Source organism: Bos indicus x Bos taurus, chromosome 7 (genome assembly GCF_003369695.1).
Source record: "Bos indicus x Bos taurus breed Angus x Brahman F1 hybrid chromosome 7, Bos_hybrid_MaternalHap_v2.0, whole genome shotgun sequence".
In the NCBI taxonomy this organism is placed as follows: domain Eukaryota; kingdom Metazoa; phylum Chordata; class Mammalia; order Artiodactyla; family Bovidae; genus Bos; species Bos indicus x Bos taurus.
The window spans coordinates 98521103-98544992 of record NC_040082.1 but is presented as its reverse complement, the minus strand read 5'-3'; the positions used below and the strand labels follow the sequence as shown (position 1 = coordinate 98544992).

The following is a 23890-nucleotide window of genomic DNA, read 5'->3' as shown; positions in this document are numbered from 1 at the left end:
TCCCAGAACATGGGAACCTGACCGTATTTGGAAATAGGGTCATTGCAGATGTAACTGGTTAAAATGAGGTCATTAGAGTGGACTCTAATCCAATATGACTGATGTCCTTGTAAAAAATGGGAAGCACAGTCACAGCCATGCCTATAGGGAGAATGCCATGTGAGCATGAAGACAGCCATCTAGAAGCCAAGGAGAGAGGCGGGAGCGGACTCTTCCCTCACAGCTCTCAGAAAGGACCAGTGCCGTTGCCGGCTTGAGTTTGGACTTTTAGTCTCCAGCACCACGAGTGAACAGTTTGATTGTTTAAATGTCCCAGTCTTCCTTCAGTATCTGTGGGGCATTCTTTTCAGCACCCCCACGGGTACCAAAACTCAGGGATGTTCAAATCCCTTACAGTTGGATTTATGAATTCATGGGTCCCCAGATCTGAGGATTGGTTGAATCCCTGGAATCCCTAGAACCCACATATGCCGAGGGCCAATTGTAGTTCATCCTGGCTGACCTAGAAAACTAAAACAGCAACTTAGGGTTCACTTTGTTATACAGCAGAAACCAACACATCATTGTAAATCAACTATATCCAATAAAATTAATTATACCACATACATACTCACACACACATATGTACATGTATATATATATACATGTATATATATATGTGTGTGTATATATATATATAAATTATTAAGATAGGATGTGCCAAAGCTGGGGGTCTGACCACAGATTCAATTCCAGAGTTTGATCGCTTTCACTGTGTCCTTTCTTGGTTAAATGATTGGCTCACACAAGTAAGGGACGGGGGCATTTCATCTAGCATTTTGATCTCTTGCTTTCCTCTCTCCTGATTGCCTCCCCCTCACTTTACAGAGAGATTGGACTTTGCTCGGGATTTATAAGCAGCAATTCTCCAGCCTGGGTGGCTGGCAAAGACATTCGCCGTGTGGGCGGTGGATGGTGTCAGAGTGTCGTATTTCCCAGCAGCTCCGTGTGTGCAGTTTCAGCTATGGGACTCAGAGAGTGACCTCCACCATGCTGGAGGGCATGATATGTTTGGCCAGCTGCCTGCTCTTTCGGCCAAAGGAAACATGATTGGGAGAACATAAACAGAGTAATGACCCTCTTCCTTTGGGAGAGCTGGCTTAACGAGAGAGATCACTATAGATGTAAATGTGTATGTGGAACAGTTCTTAAGATTTATTGGGGGTGAGTGGGATGGATTAGGAGATTGGGATTGATATATATACACTGCTATATATAAAATAGATAATTAATGGAACCTACTGTATAGCACAGGGAACTCTACTCAGTGCTCTGTGGGGACCTAAATGGGAAGGAAATCCAAGGAAGAGGGGATATATATAGACACTTGTGGCTTCACTTTGCTGTGTAACGGAAATGAACACAACATTGCAGAGCAACTACATGGCAATAAAAATGGTTTACTGGGGATTCCTTGGAGAATGTATTTTCCCTTTTGTATCTGTTCCCTTTGGTAGCCAGCGAAGAGAAAAAAAAATCAGGTCAAGCACACTGCTAAGAAAAATGACCTGAATCACAGGGATTCAGAAAGTAACTGATGGTGCTCTGGCAACAAAAAACTCGTTAAAACTCCATTTGCCATCCAGTTCCACTCTCTCCTGTTTTCCACCTTGTTCTGTGCCGTTGGAGGCTAACCAGTAAGAATGACATCACTGGGTTTTATTGTCTCCTGGCGTACTGGTGAGTGTTCTCCTGAGTAACAACCAATGTGGTTGTTGTTCAGTCGCTAAGCCATGTCCGATTCTTTGCAACCCCATGGACTGCAGCATGCCAGGCTTTCCTGTCCTTCACTATCTCCTGGAGTTTGCTCAAACTCATGTCCATTGAGTCCGTGATGCCATCCAACCATCTCATCCTCTGTCACCCCCTTCTCCTCTTGCCCCCAGTTTTCCCCAGCATCAGGATCTTTTCCAGTTGAGTTGGCTCTTCACATCAGGTGGTCAAAGTATTGGAGCTTTAGCTGCAGCATCAATCCTTCCAATGAATATTCAGGACTGATTTCCTTTGACGGGTTTGATCTCCTTGCAGTCCAAGGGACTCTGGAGTCTTCTCCAGCACCACAGTTTGAAAGCATCAATTCTTCGGCACTGAGCCTTCTTTATAGTCCATACATGACTACTGGAAAAACCATGGCTTGATTAAAGAGCCTCTTGACGAGGGTGAAACAGGAGAGTGAAAAAGCTGGCTTAAAAGTCAATGTTTGAAAAACTAAGATCATGGCATCCAGTCCCATCACTTCATGGCAAATAGAAGGGGAAAAAGTGGAAACAGTGACAGATTTTATTTTCTTGGGCTCCAAAATCACTGTGGATGGTGACTGTAGCCATTAAATTAAAAGACGCTGGTTTTCAGGTTAGGTACAGAAATGACCTCTCTGAGTGAGTGATATTGTTAATGAAAGTGGGGGTCCAGCTGCTCACTGCTCACAAGTGCATAAAGGGGCAAAGTCGGTGGAAGGGAAAGTTTACTTTATCTGGGATGTTGGCAACTGAAGTGGGTCGGGGAGGTGGGTCCAAAGGCTGACCTCCCCCTTCTGCACTCCACCACTTTCCACCTGAGCCCCGCTTTTCCCCTCTCACACAGTCCCCGCCCTGGGAAGGCCACTGACAATCAGCGGGCAAGAGCTTTTATAGATGGAGGGAGGGGAATACATGCAGAAAAAGCACAGTCAGCTCTGACAATCATCTTGAAATTGCTCATGCAGTCTGACAAATGTCATCTTGATTTTTTTTTTGGCCCTGCCTCACAGCTTGTGGGATCTTAGTTCCCTGCCCAGTGATTGAACTTGGGACCCCAGGAGAGAAAGCGCAGCATCCTAACCACTGGACCACTAAGGAATTCCCCCATCTTGATTGTTTTTAGTCGAGTTAATCTTCAGTTCCAGGGTCAGTTTGTCCCCATTTCCTTGAGGCCAGTTCTTGGAACTGTGGAAGCTTATGTCACGGCTAAAGTTTGGTCATCATGTCGTTAACTTCTTCCACCTGGTGGGGGTTTCAGTATCTACCAGACAGCTCACAGAATGTGGCTCAGAATATTATCTGTAGCCCTTGGGAAGGAACTAAAGGGCCTGGACTTTGGTTACTGACTAAACTATTGTTGTGTAGTCTTGTTTGACTGCTTGTCTTTGTTTCTGCGTTTTCTTGCTTCTCTGATTAAACTTACTCTGTGGGTAAAGTTTTTTCACAAAAGGCAGGTGGAGGACATGGTGGGAAGGACCATAGGGTCCCACTCCATTACAGTATTATATCAGAGACCTGAACAAGTGATGGGGTGAGCTTGTGGGTTCCCTGAGACAAGGGAATTTTAGGCAGAGGGAACAGCTGGTATGAAGCCCCTGAGGCCTAGTTTTTTGGCTAAATGTTCAGTGGGGAGAACACGTTTATTGAACACCTTAGCATCTCGCAGAAAGTTTATTAAGTGATCTCACCACACATTAAATCATTCCAGCAATGACTGCTGAGCATTTACCAAAATCCACCCCCTCTTCTTCTCAGGGATGCAGCTAGAATACATTCTCCAGCCTTTCTTGCAGTGGGTGCAGCTGATTTAAGTGGGAATTAAATGAAGTACCATCCTGGATATGTCTGAACTGGCTGACCATTATCCTCCCAGTCTTCTGATTGGCTCAGCACGTTACACTGCCTTCTAAAACGTCTTCAGTCATCATTTTTGTGGGCAGAATTGGAAAAGCAGTGGAAATTGTTGAGAAGGTACCCAGACTTTATCTGTTGGGCCAACTTCATCTTTCTTTGGGCTTCCTTGATAGCTCAGTTGGTAAAGAATCTGCCTCCAATGCAGGAGACCCAGTTCAATTCCTGGATTGGGAATATCTGCTGGAGAAGGGAATGGCTACCCACTCCAATATTCTGGCCTGGAGAATTCCCTGGCCTGTATAGTCCATGGGGTCGCAAAGAGTTGGATAAAACTGAGTGACTTTCATCTTTATTCCTTTGAAATTCTGTTTTAAACTTTTTAATTGGAGGATAATTGTTTTACAGTGTTGTGTTGGTTTCTGCTGTACAACAATGCAAATCAGCCATAAGAATATATATCCCCTCCCTCTCGAATCCCTCCCACCCCACCCCCATCCTACCCCTCTAGGTGGTCACAGAGTGCCAGACTGGGCTCCCTGTGTTATATAGCAGCTTCCCACTACTTATCTATTTTACACATGAGTGAGTGAAGTCGCTCAGTCGTGTCCGAATCTTTGCGACCCCATGGACGGTAGCCTACCAGGCTCCTCGGTCTATGGGATTTTCCAGGCAAGAATACTGGAGTGGGCTGCCATTTCCTTCTCCAGGGGATCTTCCTAACCCAGGGATCGAACCCAGGTCTCCTGCATTGCAGACAGATGCTTTACCGTCTGAGCCACTAGGGAAGCCCTATTTTACACATAGTAGTGTATATATGTCAATGCTACTGCCTCAATTAGTCCCACTTTCTCCTTTCCCTGCTGTGTTCTCAAGTCCATTTTCTGCATCTGCATCTCTATTCCTGCCCTGCAGATAGTTTCATCAGCACCATTTTTCTAGATTCTGTATATATATGTGTATGTGTGTGCATTAATATACGATATTTGTTTTTCTCTTTATAACTTACTTCACTCTGTATAACAGGCTCTAGGTTAATCCACCTCAGTTCAACTGACTCATCAATACTTTAATAAGTCCACGTAAAAATTCACTCTAGGTGCCTTGATTATACGCTGCTTATATAGAATGTTTAGACATGGAAGCAATATCTAGACTGTGCGAAAGAGATGAAATGGTTACTCCATCTCAATGTACATTGTTTTACCGCATGCATATAACTGCTCATAGCATGGAGAAACTGTCACAACAAATCAATGGGAAGCATCTTTCTTTTTACTTGTAAGCAGTAAAAAGAAAATTAAAAGTAATTTTTTTTCTGAAGAAGTAAATTTATTTAATTAATTATTTTTTTGTTTGTAAAATTTTTACAATTTTGTGTGGGTTTCTGCCATACAACAACATGAATCAGCCATAGGTACACATATATCCCCTCCTTTTTGAACCTCCCTCCCATGTCCCTCCCCATCCCACCTCTCTAGATTGATACAGAAGCCCTGTTTGAGTTTCCTGAGCTATACAGCAAATTCCTGTTGGCTATATATTTTACACATGCTAATATGAGTTTCCATGTTACTCTTTCCATACATCTCACCCTCTCCACCCCTCTCCCCATGTCCATAAGTCTGTTCTCTATGTCTGTTTCTCCACTGCTGCCCTGTAAATAAATTCTTCAGTACCATTTTTATAGATTCTATATGTATGCATTAGAATACGATATTTATCTTTCTCTTTCTGACTTACTTCACTCTGTATAATAGGTTCCAGGTCCATCCACCTCATCAGAACTGACTCAAATGCATTCCTTTTTATGGCTGAGTAATTTTCCATTGTGTATATGTACCACAACTTCTTTATCCATTCACCTGTTGATGGACATCTAGGTTGCTTCCATGTTCTAGCTATTGTAAATAGTGCTGCAATGAACAATGGGATACATGTGTCTTTTTCAATTTTGGTTCCCTCAGAGTATATGCCTAGGAGTGGGACTGCTGGGTCATATGGTGGTTTTATTCCTATTTTTTTAAGGACTCTCCATACCATCTCCCATAGTGGCTGTATCAATTTACATTCCCACTGACAGTGCAAGAGCTTTCCCTTTTCTCCACACCCTCTCCGGCATTTATTGTTTGTAAACGTTTTGATGATGGCCATTCTGACTGGTGTGAGGTGATATCTCATTGTGGTTTTGATTTGCATTTCTCTAATAATGAGTGATGTTGAGTATCTTTTCATGTGTTTGTTAGCCATCTGTATGTCTTCTTTGGCAAAATGTCTGTTTAGGTCTTTTTCCTACTTTTTGATTGGGTTGTTTGTTTTTCTGGTATTGAGTTGTATGAGCTGCTTGTATATTTTGGAAATCAATCCTTTGTCAGCTGTTTCATTTGCTATTATTTTCTCCCATTCCGAGGGTTGTCTTTTCACCTTGCTTGTAGTTTCCTTTGCTGTGCAAAAGCTTTTAAGTTTAATCATGTCCCACTTGTTTACTTTTGTTTTTATTTCCGTTACTCTAGGAGGGGGGTCATGGAGGATCTTGCTTTGATTCATGTCATCCAGTGTTCTGCCTGTGTTTTCCTCTGAGAGTTTTATAGTTTTGGGTCTTACATTTAGGTCTTTAATGCATTTTGAGTTTATCTTTGTGTTTGATGTTAGGAAGTGTTGTAATTTCTTTCTTTTACATGTAGCTGTCCAGTTCCTAGCACCGTTTATTGAAGAGGCTGTCTTTGCCCCATTGCGTATACTTGTCTCCTTTGTCAACAATAAGGTACCCATGAGGGCACCTTGCGCTGCAAATGCCTGCACAGCGGAGCAACCCTGAGTGGTTGGCCCAGCCGACAGGTCTTACCAGTTAGCGCGGATGGCTCAACCAGAGAACATGTACACTCTGAATGGATTTACTGTCAGATCCAAATGTGTTGTGTGGTCAAGTCTCAGAAGCATGTGGTCTAAATGTGAGATTTTGGAAATAACTGAAGAGGGCACAAAGGTTTTGGACCTTTCAAATGGCATAGAGGAGGTGGTGAACACTGAGATGTCTGGAACGGTATACCCAAATTGGATTAGAGTCCATCTGAGAAAAGAGGCCTGGAGATGACAGAGATTTAACTGTGGATCTGTACGTGTGATCAGTCAGTCCAAAGCTGCTCTGCAATAAGTGCCATCTTTACCAGACCAACAAAAATATTTGAAAAAATTGAGAGGTGTAGACACGAGAAATTGTCATTTTTGAAAACTTTGTGTTGAAAACAAAACAGATCTTAGACTGCCTGTGTGGTGCATTCATAGTGCTGTTTCTGTATATGTGGAGGTGAGATGTTTCCTCTCCCTTTAAATATGTCGTCTTTCTAATCAGTTGGGAGGATTTATTTTGCTAAACAGTTTGCTAACACATTACTCACATTGCAAAAAAAAAAAAAAAGGGTATTTTGGTTTCTTCTGAATAATAGTGTTTAAGATAGAAAATTATAGGTTTCTGACAAGCATATTATATGATACTACTTGGGGGGATGGCTTTGTTAGCAGTAACTCCTACAAAATTTTTGTTTTGTTTCTGAAGCTTTGCTGTTCCAGTTTGACTAATACTCTGAATTTAGAAGTATACTAATATGACACAAGATTTAAATAAAGTTTGTCCTTAAAAGTTAAAAAAAAAAAGATACTCATAGGTGCGTGGATTTATTTCTGGGCTTTCTATCTTGTTCTGTTGGTCAATATTTCTGTTTTTGTGACAGCACCATACTGTCTCGTTGACTGTAGCTTTATAGTATAATCTGAAGTCAGGAAGGTTGATTCCTCCAGCTCCATTCTTCTTTTTCCAGATCGCTTTGGCTATTTGGGATCATTTGTGTTTCCATGTGAATTGTGAAATTTTTTGTTCTAGTTCTGTGAAAAATGTCATTGGTAATTTGATAGGTATCTCATTGAATCTGTAGATTGCATTTGGTAGTATAGTCATTTTCACAATATTGATTCTTCCTACCCAGGAGCATGGAATATCTCTCCATCTGTTTGTGTCATCTTTGATTTCTTTCATTAGTGTCTTATAATTTTCTGTGTACAGTTCTTTTGTCTCCTGAGGTAAGTTTATTCTAGATATTTAATTCTTTTTGTTGCAATGGTGAATGGGAATGATTCCTTAATTTCTCTTTCTGATTTTTCATTGTTAGTATATAGAAATGCAAGTGATTTCTGTGTATTGATTTTGTATCCTGTAACTTTGCTAAATTCACTGATTAGCTCTAGTAATTTTCTGACACTATCTTTAGGGTTTTCTATATACAGTATCATGTCATCTGCAAAGAGAGAGAGGCTTACTTCTTTTCTGATCTGGAATCCTTTTATTTTTTTTCTTCTCTGATTGCTGTAGCTGGGACTTCCGGAATTATATTGAATAATAGTGGAGAAAGTGGACACCCTTGTCTTGTTCCTGATCTTAGGGGGAATGCTTTCAGTTTTTCACCATTGAGAATAATGTTTGCTGTAGGCTTATCATATATGGGTTTTACTATGTTGAGGTAGGTTCCTTTTATGCCCATTTTTTGAAGAGTTTCAACCATAAATGGGTGCTAAATTTTGTCAAAGGCTTCTTCTGCATCTATTGAGATTATCATATGATTTTTATCTTTCAATTTATTAATATGGTGTATCACATTGATTGACTTGCATACATTTAGGAATCCTTGCATCCCTGGAACAAATCCAAGTTGATCATGGTGTATGAGCTTTTTCATGTGTTGCTGAATTCTGTTTGCAAAAATTGTGTTGAGGATTTTTGCATCTATGCTCATCAGTGATGTTGGCCTGTAGTTTTCTTTTTTGTGTGTTGTCTTTGTCTGGTTTTGATATCAGGATGAATGGTGGCCTTGTAGAATGAGTTTGGAAGTGCTCCTTCCTCTGCAATTTTTTGAAAGAATTTTAGAAGGATAGGCATTGGCTCTTCTCTAAATGTTTGATAGAATTCTCCCTTGAAGCCATCTGGTCCTGGGCTTTTGTTTTTTGGGAGAATTTTGATCACAGCTTCAATTTTAGTACTTATAATTGGGTTGTCCATAACTTCTATTTCTTCCTGGTTCAGTCTTGGAAGATTGAATTTTTCTAAGAATCTGTCCACTTTTTTCAGTTTATCCATTTTATTGCCATATAGTTGTTCATAATAGTCTCTATAATCCTTTGTATTTCTTCATTGTCTGTTTTAATCTCTCCTTTTTCATTTCTAATTTTGTTGATTTGATTCTTCTCTCTTTTTTTCTTGATGTGTCTGGCTAAAGGTTTGTCAATTTTGTTTATTTTCTCAAATAACCAGCTTTCAATTTTATTAATGTTTACTATTGTTTCTTTCATTTCTTTTTCATTTATTTCTGCTCTGATCTGTATTATTTCTTTCCTTCTACTAATTTTGGTGTGTGGGTGTGTGTTTGGTTCTTTTTCCAGTTGTTTTAGGTATAAAGTTAGGTTGTCTGTTCGATGTTTTTCTTGTTTCTTGAGGTAGGATTGTATTACTATAAACTTCCCTCTTGGAATGTGGCACCCCACTCTAGTACTCTTGCCTGGAAAATCCCATGGATGGAAGAGCCTGGTAGGCTGCAGTCCATGGGGTCGTGAAGAGTCGGACACAACTGAGCGACTTCACTTTCACTTTTCACTTTCATGCATTGGAGAAGGAAATGGCAACCCACTCCAGTGTTCTTGCCTGGAGAATCCCAGGGACAGGGAAGCCTGGTGGGCTGCTGTCTCTGGGGGTGCACAGAGTCGGACATGACTGAAGTGACTTAGCAGCAGCAGCAGCATAGGTTTTTGAGTTGTCATGTTTTCATTGTCATTTGTTTCTAGAAATTTTTTTACTTACCTTTGATTTCTCCAGTAACCTATTCGTTATTTAGAAATGTATTGTTTAATCTCCATGTGTTTGTGTTTCTTACAATTTTTTCTTGTAATTGATATCTAGTCTCATAGCATTGTGGTTGGAGAAGATGCTTGATGTGATTTCAATTTTCTTTAATTTACTGAGGTTTGGTTTGTGACCTAAGATGTGGTCTATTCTGGAAAACGTTCCACGTGCACTTGAGAAGAAGGTGTATTCTTCTGCATTTGGATGGAATGTCCTGAAGATATCAATGAGAATCCATTTCATCTAAGACTTGTGTATCATTTAAGACTTGTGTTTCCTTATTAATTTTCTGTTTTGATGATCTGTCCATTGGTGTGACAGGTGTTAAAGTCTCCTACTATTATTGTGTTACTGTCAGTTTCTCCTTATATGTCTGTTAGTGTTTGTCTTATGTATTGAGGTGCTCCTATGTTGGGTGCATAGATATTTACAATTGTTATGTCTTCCTCTTGGATTGATCCTTTGATCATTATGTAGTGTCCTTCCTTATCTCTTGTAATCTTCTTTATTTTAAGGTCTATTTTGTCTGATATGAGGTATTCTTCTCCAGCTTTCTTTTGCTTCCCATTTGCATGGAATATATTTTCCCATCCTCTCACTTTCAGTCTATATGTGTCTTTAAGCCTGAAGTGGGTTTCTTGTAGACAGCATATACATGGGTCTTGTTTTTGTAACCATTCAGCCAGTCAGTGTCCTTTGGTTGGAACATTTAATCCATTTATATTTAAAGTAATTATTGATATGTATATTCCTATTGCCATTTTTTAATTGTTTGAGATTGATTTTGTAGAACTTTTTTCTTCTCTTGTATTTCTTGTCTATATAAGCCCATTTAACATTTGTTGTAAAGCTGGTTTGGTGATACTGAATTCTCTTAACTTCTGCTTGTCTGAAAAGCTTTTTATTCCTCCATCAATTTTGAATGAGATCCTTCCCGGGTACAGTAATCTTAGTTGTAGGTTTTTCCCTTTCAGTACTTTAAATATATCCTGCCATTCCCTTCTGGCCTGCAGAATTTCTGCTGAAGGATCAGCTGTTAAATCTTTGGGGTTTCTCTTGTACGTTACTTGTTGCTTTTCCCTTGCTACTTTTAATATTCTTTCTTTGTGTTTAGTCTTTATTAGTTTGATTAGTGTCTTGGTGTGTTTCTCCTTGGGTTTATCCTGTATGGGACTCTGTTCCTCTTGGACTTGATTGACTATTTCCATTTCCATGTTGCGGAAATTTTCAACTATAATCTCTTAAAAATTTTCCTATACCCTTTATTTTTCTCTTCTTTTTCTGAAACTTCTATAATTCAAATGTTGGTGCATTTGATAATATCCCAGAGGTCTTGGAGACTATCCTCAGTTCTTTTCATTCTTTCTACTCTATTCTGCTCTTCAGAAGTTATTTCCAGCATTTTATCTTCCAGCCCACTGACTCATTCTTCTGCTTCAGATATTCTGTTATTGATTCCTTCTAGAGTATTTTTAATTTCAGTAATTGTGTTGTTTGTCTCTGTATGTTTATTCTTTAATTCTTCTAGGTCTTTGTTAATTGATTCTTGCATTTTCTCCATTCTGTTTTCAAGGTTTTTGATCATCTTTACTATCATTATTCTGAATTCTTTTTCAGGTAGTTTGCCTATTTACTCTTCATTTATTTGGACTTATGTGTTTCTAGTTTGTTCCTTTTCATTGTTATTTTTTTAAACTTACTGTGTTTGCAGTCTCCTTTTCCCAGGCTTCAAATTTGAATTCTTTATTCCTTTTGGTTTCTGCCCTCCTAAGCTTCGACATGGAACAACAGACTGGCTCCAAATAGGAAAAGGAGTACGCCAAGGCTGTATATTGTCACCCTGCTTATTTAACTTATATGCAGAGTACATCATGAGAAACGCTGGGCTGGAAGAAACACAATTTTCCTGGAATCAAGATTGCCAGGAGAAATATCAATAACCTCAGATATGCAGATGACACCACCCTTATGGCAGAAAGTGAAGAGGAACTAAAAAGCCTCTTGATGAAAGTGAAAGTGGAGAGTGAAAAAGTTGGCTTAAAGCTCAACATTCAGAAAACGAAGATCATGGCATCCGGTCCCATCACTTCATGGGAAATAGATGGGGAAACAGTGGAAACAGTGTCACACTTTATTTTGGGGGGCTCCAAAATCACTACAGATGGTGACTACAGCCATGAAATTAAAAGACGCTTACTCCTTGGAAGGAAAGTTATGTCCAACCTAGATAGCATATTCAAAAGCAGAGACATTACTTTGCCAACAAAGGTCCGTCTAGTCAAGGCTATGGTTTTTCCTGTGGTCATGTATGGATGTGAGAGTTGGACTGTGAAGAAAGCTGAGTGCCGAAGAATTGATGCTTTTGAACTGTGGTGTTGGAGAAGACTCTTGAGAGTCCCTTGAACTGCAAGGAGATCCAACCAGTCCATTCTGAAGGAGATCAGCCCCAGGATTTCTTTGGAAGGAATGATGCTAAAGCTGAAACTCCAATACTTTGGCCACCTCATGCGAAGAGTTGACTCACTGGAAAAGACTCTGATACTGGGAGGGATTGGGGGCAGGAGGAGAAGGGGACGACAGAGGATGAGATGGCTGGATGGCATCATCGACTTGATGGACGTGAGTCTGAGTGAACTCTGGGAGTTGGTGATGGACAGGGAGGCCTGGTGTGCTGCGATTCATGGGGTTGCAAAGAGTCGGACACGACTGAGCGACTGAACTGAACTGAAGCTTGGTCTTGTGGTTTGTGTAAGTTTTATATAGGGTGAGATTTGTGCTGAGGTTTTGTTTGTTTGTTTGTTTTCCTCTGATGTGCAGCATTGAGTGAGGTGGTGATCCTGTCTGCTGATGATTTGGCTTGTATTTTTGTTTTGTTTGTTGTTTAGATGAGGTGTGCTGCACAGGGTGCTACTGGTAGTTGGGTGATGCCAGGTCTTGTATTCAAGTGGTTTCCTTTGTGTGAGTTCTCACTATTTGATCCTCCCTAGGGTTAGTTCTCTGGTAGTCTAGGGTCTTGGAGTCAGTGCTCCCATTCAAAAGGCTCAAGGCTTGATCTCTGGTCTTAAGACTCAGTGAAGTGAAGTGAAGTCACTCAGTTGTGTCCAACTCTTTGCGACCACATGGGCTGTAGCCTACCAGGCTCTGAATAGCCTCTCAGTCCATGGAATTTTCCAGGCAAGAGCACTGGAGTGGGTTGCCATTTCCTTCTCCAGGGGATCTTCCCAACCCAGGGATGGAACCCGGGTCCCCCGCACTGCAGGCAGATGCTTTACTGTCTGAGTCACCAGGAAGCCTATAAGATTCAGAGGGAGGAGCAAATCTGAAAGGCTAAAGCTGAAATACAGTGAAAGTCTATCTTCATTAAATTCTTTTACCCACAGATCCTATGTCTAGGAGCTGTCTTCACAGGATTCAGCAACTTTCTGTGGGTCTCACTTTGTTGCCAAAAATATAGTCATTGCTTTTACATCCTTCATTAAAGAGACAACAATCCATGGATTGGGATAACAAGCAGCACAGCCCTCTTTACAAGGGATTTGGGACAAAAGCAAGTTCTACAGAGCATTAGAAGGGACAATGCAGAAGTGGGGCACCAGAAGTATTTTTAATTCAGTCTCATTGTGCTTGAATTTCACAGGCTTTGGGCTTCTTCTCTGGGCCAGTGGATCAGATGTTGTTGTTCAGTTGCTCAGTCATGCCTGACTCTTTGCGACCCTATGGACTGCAGCATGCCAGGCTTCCCTGTCCTACACCTTCTCCTGGAGTTCCTTCAACTCATGTCCATTGAGTTGGTGTTGCCAACTCAATGCCAACCATCTCATCCTCCTCCTGCCCTCCATCTTTCCCAGCATCAGGGTCTTTTTCAATGAGTCAGCTCTTTGTATCAGGTGGCCAAAGTATTGGAGCTTCAGCTTCAGCAGCAGTCCTCCCAGTGACTATTCAGGGTTAATTTCCTTTAGGATTGACTGGTTTGATCTTGCAGTCCATGGGACTCTCAAGAGATTGTTGCAATTGTGCTGCATTACAAACTGCCCCAAAGCTCAGTGAAGTGAAGTGAAGAGAAGTGAAGTGTTTGTTGCTCAGCCATGTCCGACTCTTTGACCGCATGGAATGTAGCCTGCCAGGTGACTCTGTCCATGGGATTCTCCAGGCAAGAATACTAGAGTAGTAGTCATTCTCTTCTCCAGGGGATCTTCCTGACCCAGGGATTGAATCTGGGTCTCCCACATTGCCAGTGGATTCTTTACCATCTGAGCCACCAGGGAAGCCTAAAGCTCAGTGGCTTAAAGCAATAGACATATATACCCATGCACCTCTGAGTCTGCTGGGTTGGCCAATCTGGATAGGGCTCGACTGGTTGACTCAGCTCCATTGGTCTTTTATATTTATTCTGGGATAGTTGTGCTCATGCTGACAACTCTTTTGAGAAGCAAGAGGGCAGGTGGGGCATGGGAGGTCTCTTTAGACCCAGGCTTGGAACTGGCTTATTGCCACTTCCGCCCACATGCTGTTGATCAAAGCAAGTCCAAAGTCAAGGGTTGAGGAAATACATGACACTCACAATAAGCTGTGACGAAGAGGGATACAGGAAGGAGTGAATAATTGAGGCCAACCTATTATTCACCAACTCTTGCAAAAGGCACAAGAGTTTAAAAGTTGGTTGACTCAGGATGGCCTCATTTGCATAAAGGAAAAAGCAGAACTTTTTGACATTTTCAAAGGACTTTTAAAGAAACCAGGATGGCTATTTATGTTCATCATCAAGTGACTCATACAAGTCATGTGATTTAAAAATAGGAAAATTCAATGCTAATTGCATAGACTTCTGGCTTCTGGCATAACAATAATAACATCTTACATTGCAGAGCATTTTACAGCACACAATGCCTTTTCATATCATATGTCTCATTTTATACCCAAAACAGTCCTCCTCAAGTGTTATTATCCTAGTTTTGAACAGGAGGTGATGGAGGCTTAAGTGACTTGCTCAGGGTCACACAGCTTGCCACAGTTCAGCTCTGTCCTCCACACTCTGGCTTTTCTTTGAGTTACTTTGAAGCCTGGGGGTTCACCTAGTTGCTGAACTGAGGTTCCAGTCTCCCACAGAGAATCCCCCTCTACCCCACTAATGTTGGTCCAAACCCACCTTCAAGGGCTGCATTTTTCCTAATTAATGTTTACCTCCATCTCTTTAAAAAAAGAACATTTTAAGCACAAAGCAAAGAGAACACAATGAAAATAACAGTGGACTCCCTTGTCCCCAGAAGCCAGCTTCTTCAGTGAGCAATGTTGTGTTGGTCATGTTTATTTTCCCCTCCCTTTTGCACTGCATTAAAAAAAAATTGGTGGGAAATTCCTTTCACATGAAATTAACCTTTTTATTTATTTACAATTTTTTTTTTTTCTGGCTGTGCCAGGTCTTAGTTGTGGCATGTGGCATCCAATTCCCTGACCAGGGATTGAACTTGAGGCCCTCTCCACTGGGACCCTGGAGCCTTAGCCGCTGGCCCACCAGGGAAGTTCCTAAAGATTTTTTTGATGTGGATCATTTTTAAAGTCTTTATTGAGTTTGTTACAATATTGCTTCTGTTTTATGGGGGTTTCTGTTTGTTTTTTGGCTCCTTGACCAGCCAGGGATTGAACCTGGCTGGTTTGAACCTCCTGCCCTGGAAGGCAAAGTTTTAACCACTGGACCACCAGGGAAGTCTCTAACCCTTTCAAAGAGAACAATTCAGAGCATTTAGTACATTCACAGTATCATGCCACTTTTCTATCTCATTTTACAACATTTCCATCACCTCAAAATGCAACCCTATACCCACTAGCAGGCACCCCCTATCTCCCCATCCCCCTGCTCCTGGCAACTGCCAATCTACTTTCTGTCTCCGTGGATTTGCCTATTTTGGATATTTCATATAAAGGGAATCATACACCACATGACATTTTGTGTCTGGCTTCTTTCACTCAGCATCATGTTTTCGAGGTTCAGCCATGTTGTAGTATGTCTCAGTGCTTCTTTACCTTTAATGTGTGTGCGTTAATCATTCAGTCATGTCTGACTCTTTGCGATCCCATGGACTGTACCCCTCCAGGCTCCTCTGTCCATGGAATTCCCCAGGCAAGGATAGTGGAGTGGGTTGCCATTCCCTTCTCCATCAGATCTTTCTGACCAGGGATTGAACCTGATTCTCCCACATTTCAAGCAGATTTTTTTACAGTCTGAGCCATCATATCAGATCAAGTCAGATCAGTCGCTCAGTCGTGTCCAACTCTTTGCTACCCCATGAATCGCAGCACGCCAGGCCTCCCTGTCCATCACCAATCAGGGAACCATTATTTTTAATGACTGAACAATATTCCACTGTACAGAGGTGTTACTGAATCCAAGCTCCTACTGCTTGCTGCACAACAGGCCAATAAATCAAGAAACAAGTTGTGGGGTAAGCAATATCGACTTTATTTGGAAAGCCAGCAAACTGAGAAGATGGTGGGCTAATATTCCAAAGAACCATCTTCCTTGAGTTAGAATTCAGGCTTCTTTGATACTGAAAGGGGAGGAGGTGTGGTTGGTTGCTGCAAACTTCTTGATGTCAAGAATCCTTTGTTCGTGCAGCTGTCTGGGTAGGTCAGGTCACCATGTTCAAGTAAACCTCCAGCAAGACAAATGTCATTCTCTGTTCTGCAACTTTGCGGGGGGTGCAAACTGTGTTTATTGTAGTCTGCTGCTAAGTCACTTCAGTCGTGTCCGACTCTGTGTGACCCCATAGACGGCAGCCCACCAGGCTCCCCCAGCCCTGGGATTCTCCAGGCAAGAACACTGGAGTGGGTTGCCATTTCCTTCTCCAATGCATGAAAGTGAAAAGTGAAAGTGAAGTCGCTCAGTCATGCCTGACCCTTAGCGACCCCATGGACTGCAGCCTACCAGGCTCCTCCACCCATGGGATTTTCCAGGCAGGAGTACTGGAGTGGGGTGCCATGGCCTTCTCCGTTATTGTAGTCTAGGGCTTATAAAAAGAGATTGGAAAACACGTGGAATTAGAAAAAAACATTTAAACAGCAAACATTGGTAAACACAGTACATCTGTGGCTACAAGGGGGGAAATCCATGGACGTTTGGCCAGAGTACACTGTTTGGGGCAGGCACTCAACAGGGGGTCTTTCCAGCAGAGCATGAGAACCAATGGCTAGAAGCGTACCCAGTACTGACACCGGTCAGGGCGAGCTGGTATGTGTATCCAAACCAAGCAAGTTCAGTCGGAGGAACCCAAGCACATATTCAGCAGAATGTGCCAGCTGCCCTCTGAAACAGCTGTTACATAATCATTTATAAAACAGGGGGCAAGAGCGAGAGGCTGTGGGGCAAGAGAGCCTGACCACGCCATCTTGGCTAATTTGCTCTCCCCCCACAAAAAGAGGAAATTGTAGGAAGGCAGGAGGAATCAGCATTTTCAAGAAGCCAAATCTGCACATCCTGTGATTCCCATCAGCAACGTCAACCCATCTTGTTGCAATTGTTGTTTAGTCACTAAGCCCTGTTCTACTCTTTGCAACCCTATGGGCTGTAACCCACCAGGCTCCTCTATGAATGGAACTTCCCAGGCAACAATGCTGGAGAGGGTTGCCATTTCCTTCTCCACATTCTGCAACTTGTTATTTCTATGTGAATGGTAAAGTGTTATACCTTTAAAGGTCAGAGGCTTGAAAATGGGCTATCCAGTATATTTCAGGCTATAGGCAACATTATTGTAGCAAAAGCAATAGACTACAAAGGTTAAAGTAAAAGATTCAATATGGAGTCACATTTCTTCTCCCCTGTTACAGAGGATCTGAAATTTTGTTTATGCATTCATTACTCCTGGAAACGACCTATCACCTTAAGCATAAATACTTCAATATGCATCCCTAATACATAAAGACTTTAAAAAACAACATAATCAAAATACTGGGATTCCCTTGTGGTAACAGTGGTAAAGAATCCACCTGCCAATGCAGGAGACACAAGGGATATGAGTTTGATCCCTGGGTAGGGAAGATCCCCTGGAGTAGGAAGTGGCAACCCAGTACAGTATTCTTGCCTGGAAAATCCCATGGTCAGATGAGCCTGGCGGGCTACAGTCCATGGGGCAGCGAAGAGTCAGACAGGACTGAGCACAATCAAAATACTACTAAGAAACTTTACAAAAAGAACACTAATGCTTTAATATTCCTTAACACCCAGCCCAGGTTTAATTGCTCCTGTCTAAACAATGCTTCTTTCCCCAGCGAGGTAAATCCTCCCATTTTGATTCCACCTTACGAAAAACATGAGGCTTCTCTCTGCCCTAGATGCCTCTTATAAGACATACAGCTCATCTTTAAAAGGAGCTTCCTTTAAAAGGAGAAAGGGGGTCACCCCAGTTTTGGAAACCTAAGTCTACGCATGCAGCAAACAAACCTGTGAAGCTTGCCATCAATTGCCTTTTTGCATCCAAAGACTCAAATTTTCTTCTTGCTGCCTTTGTATTCAAATCATACAACTGCCTTTGCCTTAAGGGGGTGGGAGGGAGCTCAAAGAAAAGCTATTTCGCCAGAGAACAGAAGAGGCTGGGGGTGGGGTGGGGTTAGCAGCTGTCCTCTAATTAGTGTTTTTGTAAGGGCATCAATAATTTAGGTAATCTGGCGGAGGGGAGATGGTTAAATTATAAGTGTGATTCCACATCCATGCTGCTTCCCGCCTGCTACACACGCCCCTTCCGCAAACCCACTAAGTAGGAGAGACAGAGCCTTTTCTGGCTCCTTAAAAGAAGCTGCTCTGGAAGAAGGTAGAGGGGTGATACACAGCATCCTTCCAGAGAGTCCTGCCCCGTGCTGGGAGGTCGCGGTCCAGTGTTAAGGGGCAGAGAGAGGAGAGTAAGAATTCCCTTTTATTTTCCCCTGAGGAGCACTGTGGATGGGAGGCTGGATAGTCTCCTTGTGCTGGGTTCCCGACTAAGTACTTTGCTGGAGATGATCAGGGGCTGATGACACGTTAGTCCTCCCCTGTCTCCTCCCAACATTAGGGAAACCTCCTCCTCTTCCTTCTCCCTTTCCCCCCTGTCAGCTGGCACAGAAGCCCCATTTGGCACCTGCCTTTGTGGGGAGCCCTCAGCTCCGAGCTTGGCTGCTCTTGGCATCCCCTTTCTCTCTCCTTTCTCCGGGGCCCCCTTTTCCTTTCCATTGGGCAGGCAATGGATGCGTGGGCATCTGCTGGCTTGGACCCCTGGGCGCTGACAAGGTGGGACCCTCGGGACAGCCAGAGGACTCGCTGCGCTGCCTACTAACCAAACAGCCTGAGCGCCAGAGCCCATGCCACACAGGTGAGTGAGCGATAAAATCTGGGGGGCAGAGTTTTGCAGGGAGTCTAATCTTTATTTCCTTTTTGCAACCTTACCTGTATAGGCAAAGGTAAGAACCCAATGACTCCCTCTTTCCTCTGAATAGCTTTTCTTTGGGGGTGGGCAGTTTATTTCTCTCCGCAGTTTCTCTTGCTGGGGGCAGACACCCTGATTTCCAGCTTTTACTTCTTGCTGAAATATTCATTTTCTCTCGACTGCCCTTAGCCCTCGTGTAGTACTTGATGTCTCTGCCACCTGTTCTGGGCCTGTGACATTTCCCCAATATTGATAGTTTCTAAGCTAAGTCTAATTCTACTTTTTTTTAATGTCTCCCCCAACCCCGTCTCCTGTCCTCCACCCCGCCCCCGGCCATCACTCAAGTCTAAATTAGTCTCTTTTTGCTTTAAGATCCAGGCAGGCTGGACTAAGTGACAAGCTTAGAATCTTGCGCGCCTTCCCCTCCCCCATCGCCTACGACTTTGTTGTGGGGTGGGGGGACGGGGTGGTGGTCCCGGAAACAAAAGTTCACATCGCCCGTGTCGCCGGTCCTTGTTTGCTGTGCTCTAAGCAGCGTGAATGCGTTTGGAAAAAGGGAGATGGCAGATGGCTGTTGAGGATAATTACGCCGTCTTAGGCAACCTCTTGTTCTGTTTAATATTTAATATTCTGCCCTCCCTTGCTCCAAATGAAAAGCAGAGACAGTGCTTGGCACCCCTCTAGACCAACCCCTCCCTTTAGGAAATGTTTGGACAGAGCTGACTCTCCGGGTGGCTTTTATTTCTCAAGAAATGAGAGAAATCACTCTCCTTTCTGGCTCTCGCCCGCTGACAGCTTCTGAGAACACGTGGCTGGTGGGGGCGGGAGGGGGAAGCACCCCGCGGGCTGGGCTTCTCTGCCTTTTCCCGGGGCTCGGGCTTTGAGGGTTCCTGAGGGACTGAGCTGGAAGAAGGAATCAAAAGGAAATGTAAACAGGAGGACCAAATAGCTTCCAAGAGGCAGTGGCCTCCGCCGTGGTGAACAGACAAGAGGGGGCGCTCTTCCCTGGGCTGCCGCCTCATTCCTTAGCTCCTAGGTGCGGGGGTGGGAGTGGGGTAGGGATCTCCACTAGGTATTCCGGCTCCATCCTGAGTTTCCTGTTCAGAGTCTGACCTGCCATTTCCCCTGCGGGGTCTTTCAGGGACAGTCTTAGGTCTCTGGGGGATGGAGGAGGGATGCGGGGGCGGTGGGGAGGTGGGGAGAAAGGCAGTCTCCTGTGTCTATGGCTGACTCTGGCCCTTCACCCCCAACTTGGCTTCTAGACTTTCGAAACCCAAGCCCGGGGTTGCAGGAAAGCTCCCAGCTCCAGAGGTCTTAGTAGCTGACTATCCCATTGGTGTTTTCCTCTAAAACACTGGGATATACAGGCACGCATAAAGGTATTCCACCCAATGTATGGTGCCTAACTCTGCTTTTTGTAGAAGGAAATGGAAACCCACTCCAGTATTCTTGACTGGAGAATTCCATGGACAGAGAAGCCTGGCGGGCTATACAGTCCTTGGGGTTGCAAAGAGTCAGAAATGACCAAGTCATTGAGCACATAAAGATATTGAGGCAAATGCCATCATCCCTCTAGATAAGACTAGGTTACTTCAGTGCTGCCCCTCTTGCTCCCCCAAAGTAAGTGGAAAGATCAGAACTAAGGTTTTGGAGGCAAAGGGCAGATTTTTTTTCTTAACGTGTGTTTTTTGGGGTGGGGTGGAGTCGGGGGAGGTGGGCAGCACTGGCATATGGGATCTTAGTTCTCCCAGCAGGGATCAAACCCGTGCCCCCTGCAATGGACGTGTAGAGTCTTAACCACTGGACCACCAGGGAAGTCCCCCAAGGGTGGATTTGACATTGAACAAATTACTGGGTAAATGACCTGCAAAGTAATGCCAAGTGCAGCTCTTGAACATCATAGCACCAGTAGAAGGTTTGACTTACTTGTTTTCTTATTCTTTTCAAAATGCTAGCCCCCAGGACAAGAGGGCCCTTAGTGGCCGAGGGCAAGTGAGAGAAAATCTTATTCCAGGATCTTTCAAGCCAACTGTCTTCACAGTGACAGGCAAGGGCTCTTGGCATGCTCTCCTAACCCCCTCCCGGCAAGGCCAAGCCTGTCTGATGGCGGTCAGCGAGACTGACTTAACTGAGCGGAGGAGGGGAGGGGAGCTGGTCAGAATCCTCAGACCTTCATCTCAAAGTGCAGACCCTGGACTGACAGCATACTCTGCGAATGCAGAGTCTCAGGCCCCACCCAGGCCTATTGAGTTAGAATCTGCATTTCAGCTGGTTTCCAGGGCAGAATCAGTTTCTTAGAAACTGGGGGCATAAGTCTGTTCATCAGTGTTCCTAGTTGACAGGCCAATTGTGGCATCCCAATAGTAGAGGTCCTGGGAGACCAGGCCAGGTGATGCTCAGTGCTGGGCACACAGTAAGTGCTCACTAAATCTTGGCTACTTGTTTGTTGTTGATATTCTTGCAAGAATTGATTAATGAATGTAATGTGGTTTTGTAAAGTTTCATTTATTATGGGCTTCCTAGGTGGCTCAGTGAAAGAATCTGTCTGCCAATGCAGGAGATGTAGGAGATGCAGTTTCAATCTGTGGATCAGGAAGATCCCCTGGAGGAGGAAATGGCAACCCACTCCAATATTCTTGCCTGGGAAATCCCATGGACTGCAGAGCCCGGTGGGCTACAGTCCATGGAGTCACAAAGAGTTGGACACTACTGAATGACCGACTTGTTGTTCAGTTGCGAAGTTGTGTTCGATTCTTCACTACCCCATGGACTGCAGCACCCCAGGCTTCCCTGTCCCTCACCATCTCCCAGAGTTTGCCCAAGTTCATGTCCATTGAATTGGTGATGCCATCCAACCATCTCATCGTCCATCACCCTCTTCTCCTTCTGCCTTCAATCTACCCAGCATCAGGGTCTTTTCCAGTGAGTTAGCTGTTCTCCTCAGGTAGCCAAAGTATTGCAGCTTCAGCATTAATCCTTCCAAAGAGTATTCAGGGTTGACTTCCTTTTGGATTGACTGGTTTGATATCCTTGCTTTTCAAGGGACTCTCAGAGTCTTCTCTAGCACCACAGTTCAAAGGCATCGGTTCTTCAATGCTCTACCTTCTTTATTGTCCAGCTCTCACATCCGTACAAGACTGTGAAAAGACCATAGCCTTGACTATGTGGACATTTGTCAGCAAAGTGATGTCTTTGCTTTTGAGCACACTGTCTAGGTTTGTGATAGCTTTCCTGCCAATAAGCAACCGTCTTCTAATTTCATGGCCGTATGCACCATCTACAGTGATTTTAGAACTCAAGAACAGGAAATCTATCATTGCTTACACCTTTTCCCCTTCTATTTGCCATGAAGTGATGGGACTGGCATGCCATGATCTTAGTTTAATATGGAGTTTTAAGCCGGATTTTTCACTCTCCTCCTTCACCCTTATCAAGAGGCTCTTTAGTTCCTCTTCATTTTCTGCCATTAGAGTGGTATAATCCATGTATCTGAGGTTGTTGACATTTCTCCCGGCAGTCTTGATTCCAGCTTGTAACTCATCCAGCTCGGCATTTCCCATGATGTTCTCTGCATATAAGTTAAATAAACAGGGTGACAATAAACAGCCTTGTCGTACTCCTTTCTCAATCCTGAACCAGTCAGTTCCGTATAGAATTCTAACTGTTGCTTCTTGGCCCGCATACAGGTTTCTAGGAAGACAGGTAATATGGTCTGGTATTCCCGTCTCTTTAAGAATTTTCCACAGTTTGTTATGATCCACACAATCAAAGGCTTTAGTGTAGTCAATGAAACAGAAGTCGATGTTTTTCTAGAATTCCCCTGGTTTCTCTATGATCCAGCAAATGTTGGCAATTTGATCTCTGGTTCCTGTGTCTTTTCTAAACCCAGCTTGGACATATGGACGCTCTTGGTGCACATAATGCTGAAGTGTAACATGCAGGATATTGAGTATGACCTTTCTAGCATGGGAGATGAGTACAATTGTCCGATGGTGTGAACATTCTTTGATACTGCCCTTCTTGGGAACTGGGATGCGGTCTGAACTTTTCCAGTCCTATGGCCACTGCTGGGTTTTCCGATTTGCAGACATATTGAGTGCAGCACTTTAATAGCATGATCTTTTAGGATTTTAAATAGCTCTGCTGGAATTCCGGCACCTCCAATAGCTTTATTGGCAGCAGTGCTTCCTAAGGCCCACTTGACTTCACACTCCAGAATGTCTGGCTGTACAAAAAAGATCTTAATGACCCAGATAACACAAGGATGTAGTCTCTTACTCAGAGCCAGAATGAACGACTTAGCACAAACTTATTTATTACCTTTCTAATCATTAAAAAATTGAAGTATAGTTATTTTACAGTGTTGTTAATTTAATGTTGTGTTAGTTTTAGGCGTACAGCAAAGTAATTTATATATACACACACACAATGCAGGAGACCCTGGTTTGAATTCTGGGGTCGGGAAGATTCCCTGGAGAAGTGATAGGCTACCCACTCCAGTATTCTTGGGCTTCCCTAATGGCTCAGCTGGTAATTATCCACCTTCAATGTGGGAGACCTGGGTTTGATCCCTGAGTTGGGAAGATCCCTGGAGGAGGTCATGGCATCCCATTCTAGTATTCTTGCCTGGAGAATCCCCATGGACAGAGGAGCCGGGTAGGTTATAGTCCAGGGGGTCTCAAAGAGTCAGACACGACTGAGTGACTAAACACAGCACAGCATATGTATGTATATATTTTCTTTCTCAGATTCTTTTCCACTATAGGTTATTACAAGATATTGATCACAGTTCTCTGTGCTAATTTTGGCTACTTTTAAATTTCTCTCCAGAGCAAGGATGTGTATCCAGTTTCTTTTCTAATTTAAAATACACCCAACATAAAGTTTACTGTTTTTACCATTTTAATTTCACCAGTTAAGCAATATTAGTATATTTGTAATGTTGTGCCACCATTAACTCTATTTATTAATAGTTCCAGAATTTT

The 23890-nt window shown here is 43.2% G+C and overlaps 2 protein-coding genes across 13 annotated transcripts in view; one reads left to right on the top strand and one right to left on the bottom strand.

Annotated features, from left to right (window-relative positions):
- Positions 1-16898, bottom strand: part of LOC113896379 (40S ribosomal protein S29-like) — a 42387-nt gene extending 25489 nt beyond the window's left edge. Inside the window, exon 1 of the mRNA XM_027548584.1 lies at positions 16891-16898. Within this exon, the coding sequence (XP_027404385.1) occupies positions 16891-16898 (8 nt within the window). The remainder of the gene's footprint in view (positions 1-16890) is intronic.
- Positions 16899-18288: 1390 nt separating this feature from the next.
- Positions 18289-23890, top strand: part of CACNA1A (calcium voltage-gated channel subunit alpha1 A) — a 379358-nt gene continuing 373756 nt past the window's right edge. For 8 of the 12 annotated variants that reach the window (XM_027547947.1, XM_027547953.1, XM_027547944.1 and 5 more), the window contains exon 1: positions 18290-18851. The gene's annotated coding sequence lies outside the window, so the exon portion shown is untranslated. Of the gene's footprint in view, positions 18852-23890 lie in introns of all 12 variants that reach the window. The other 4 variants (XM_027547946.1, XM_027547955.1, XM_027547945.1 and 1 more) reach the window with 2 other exon arrangements.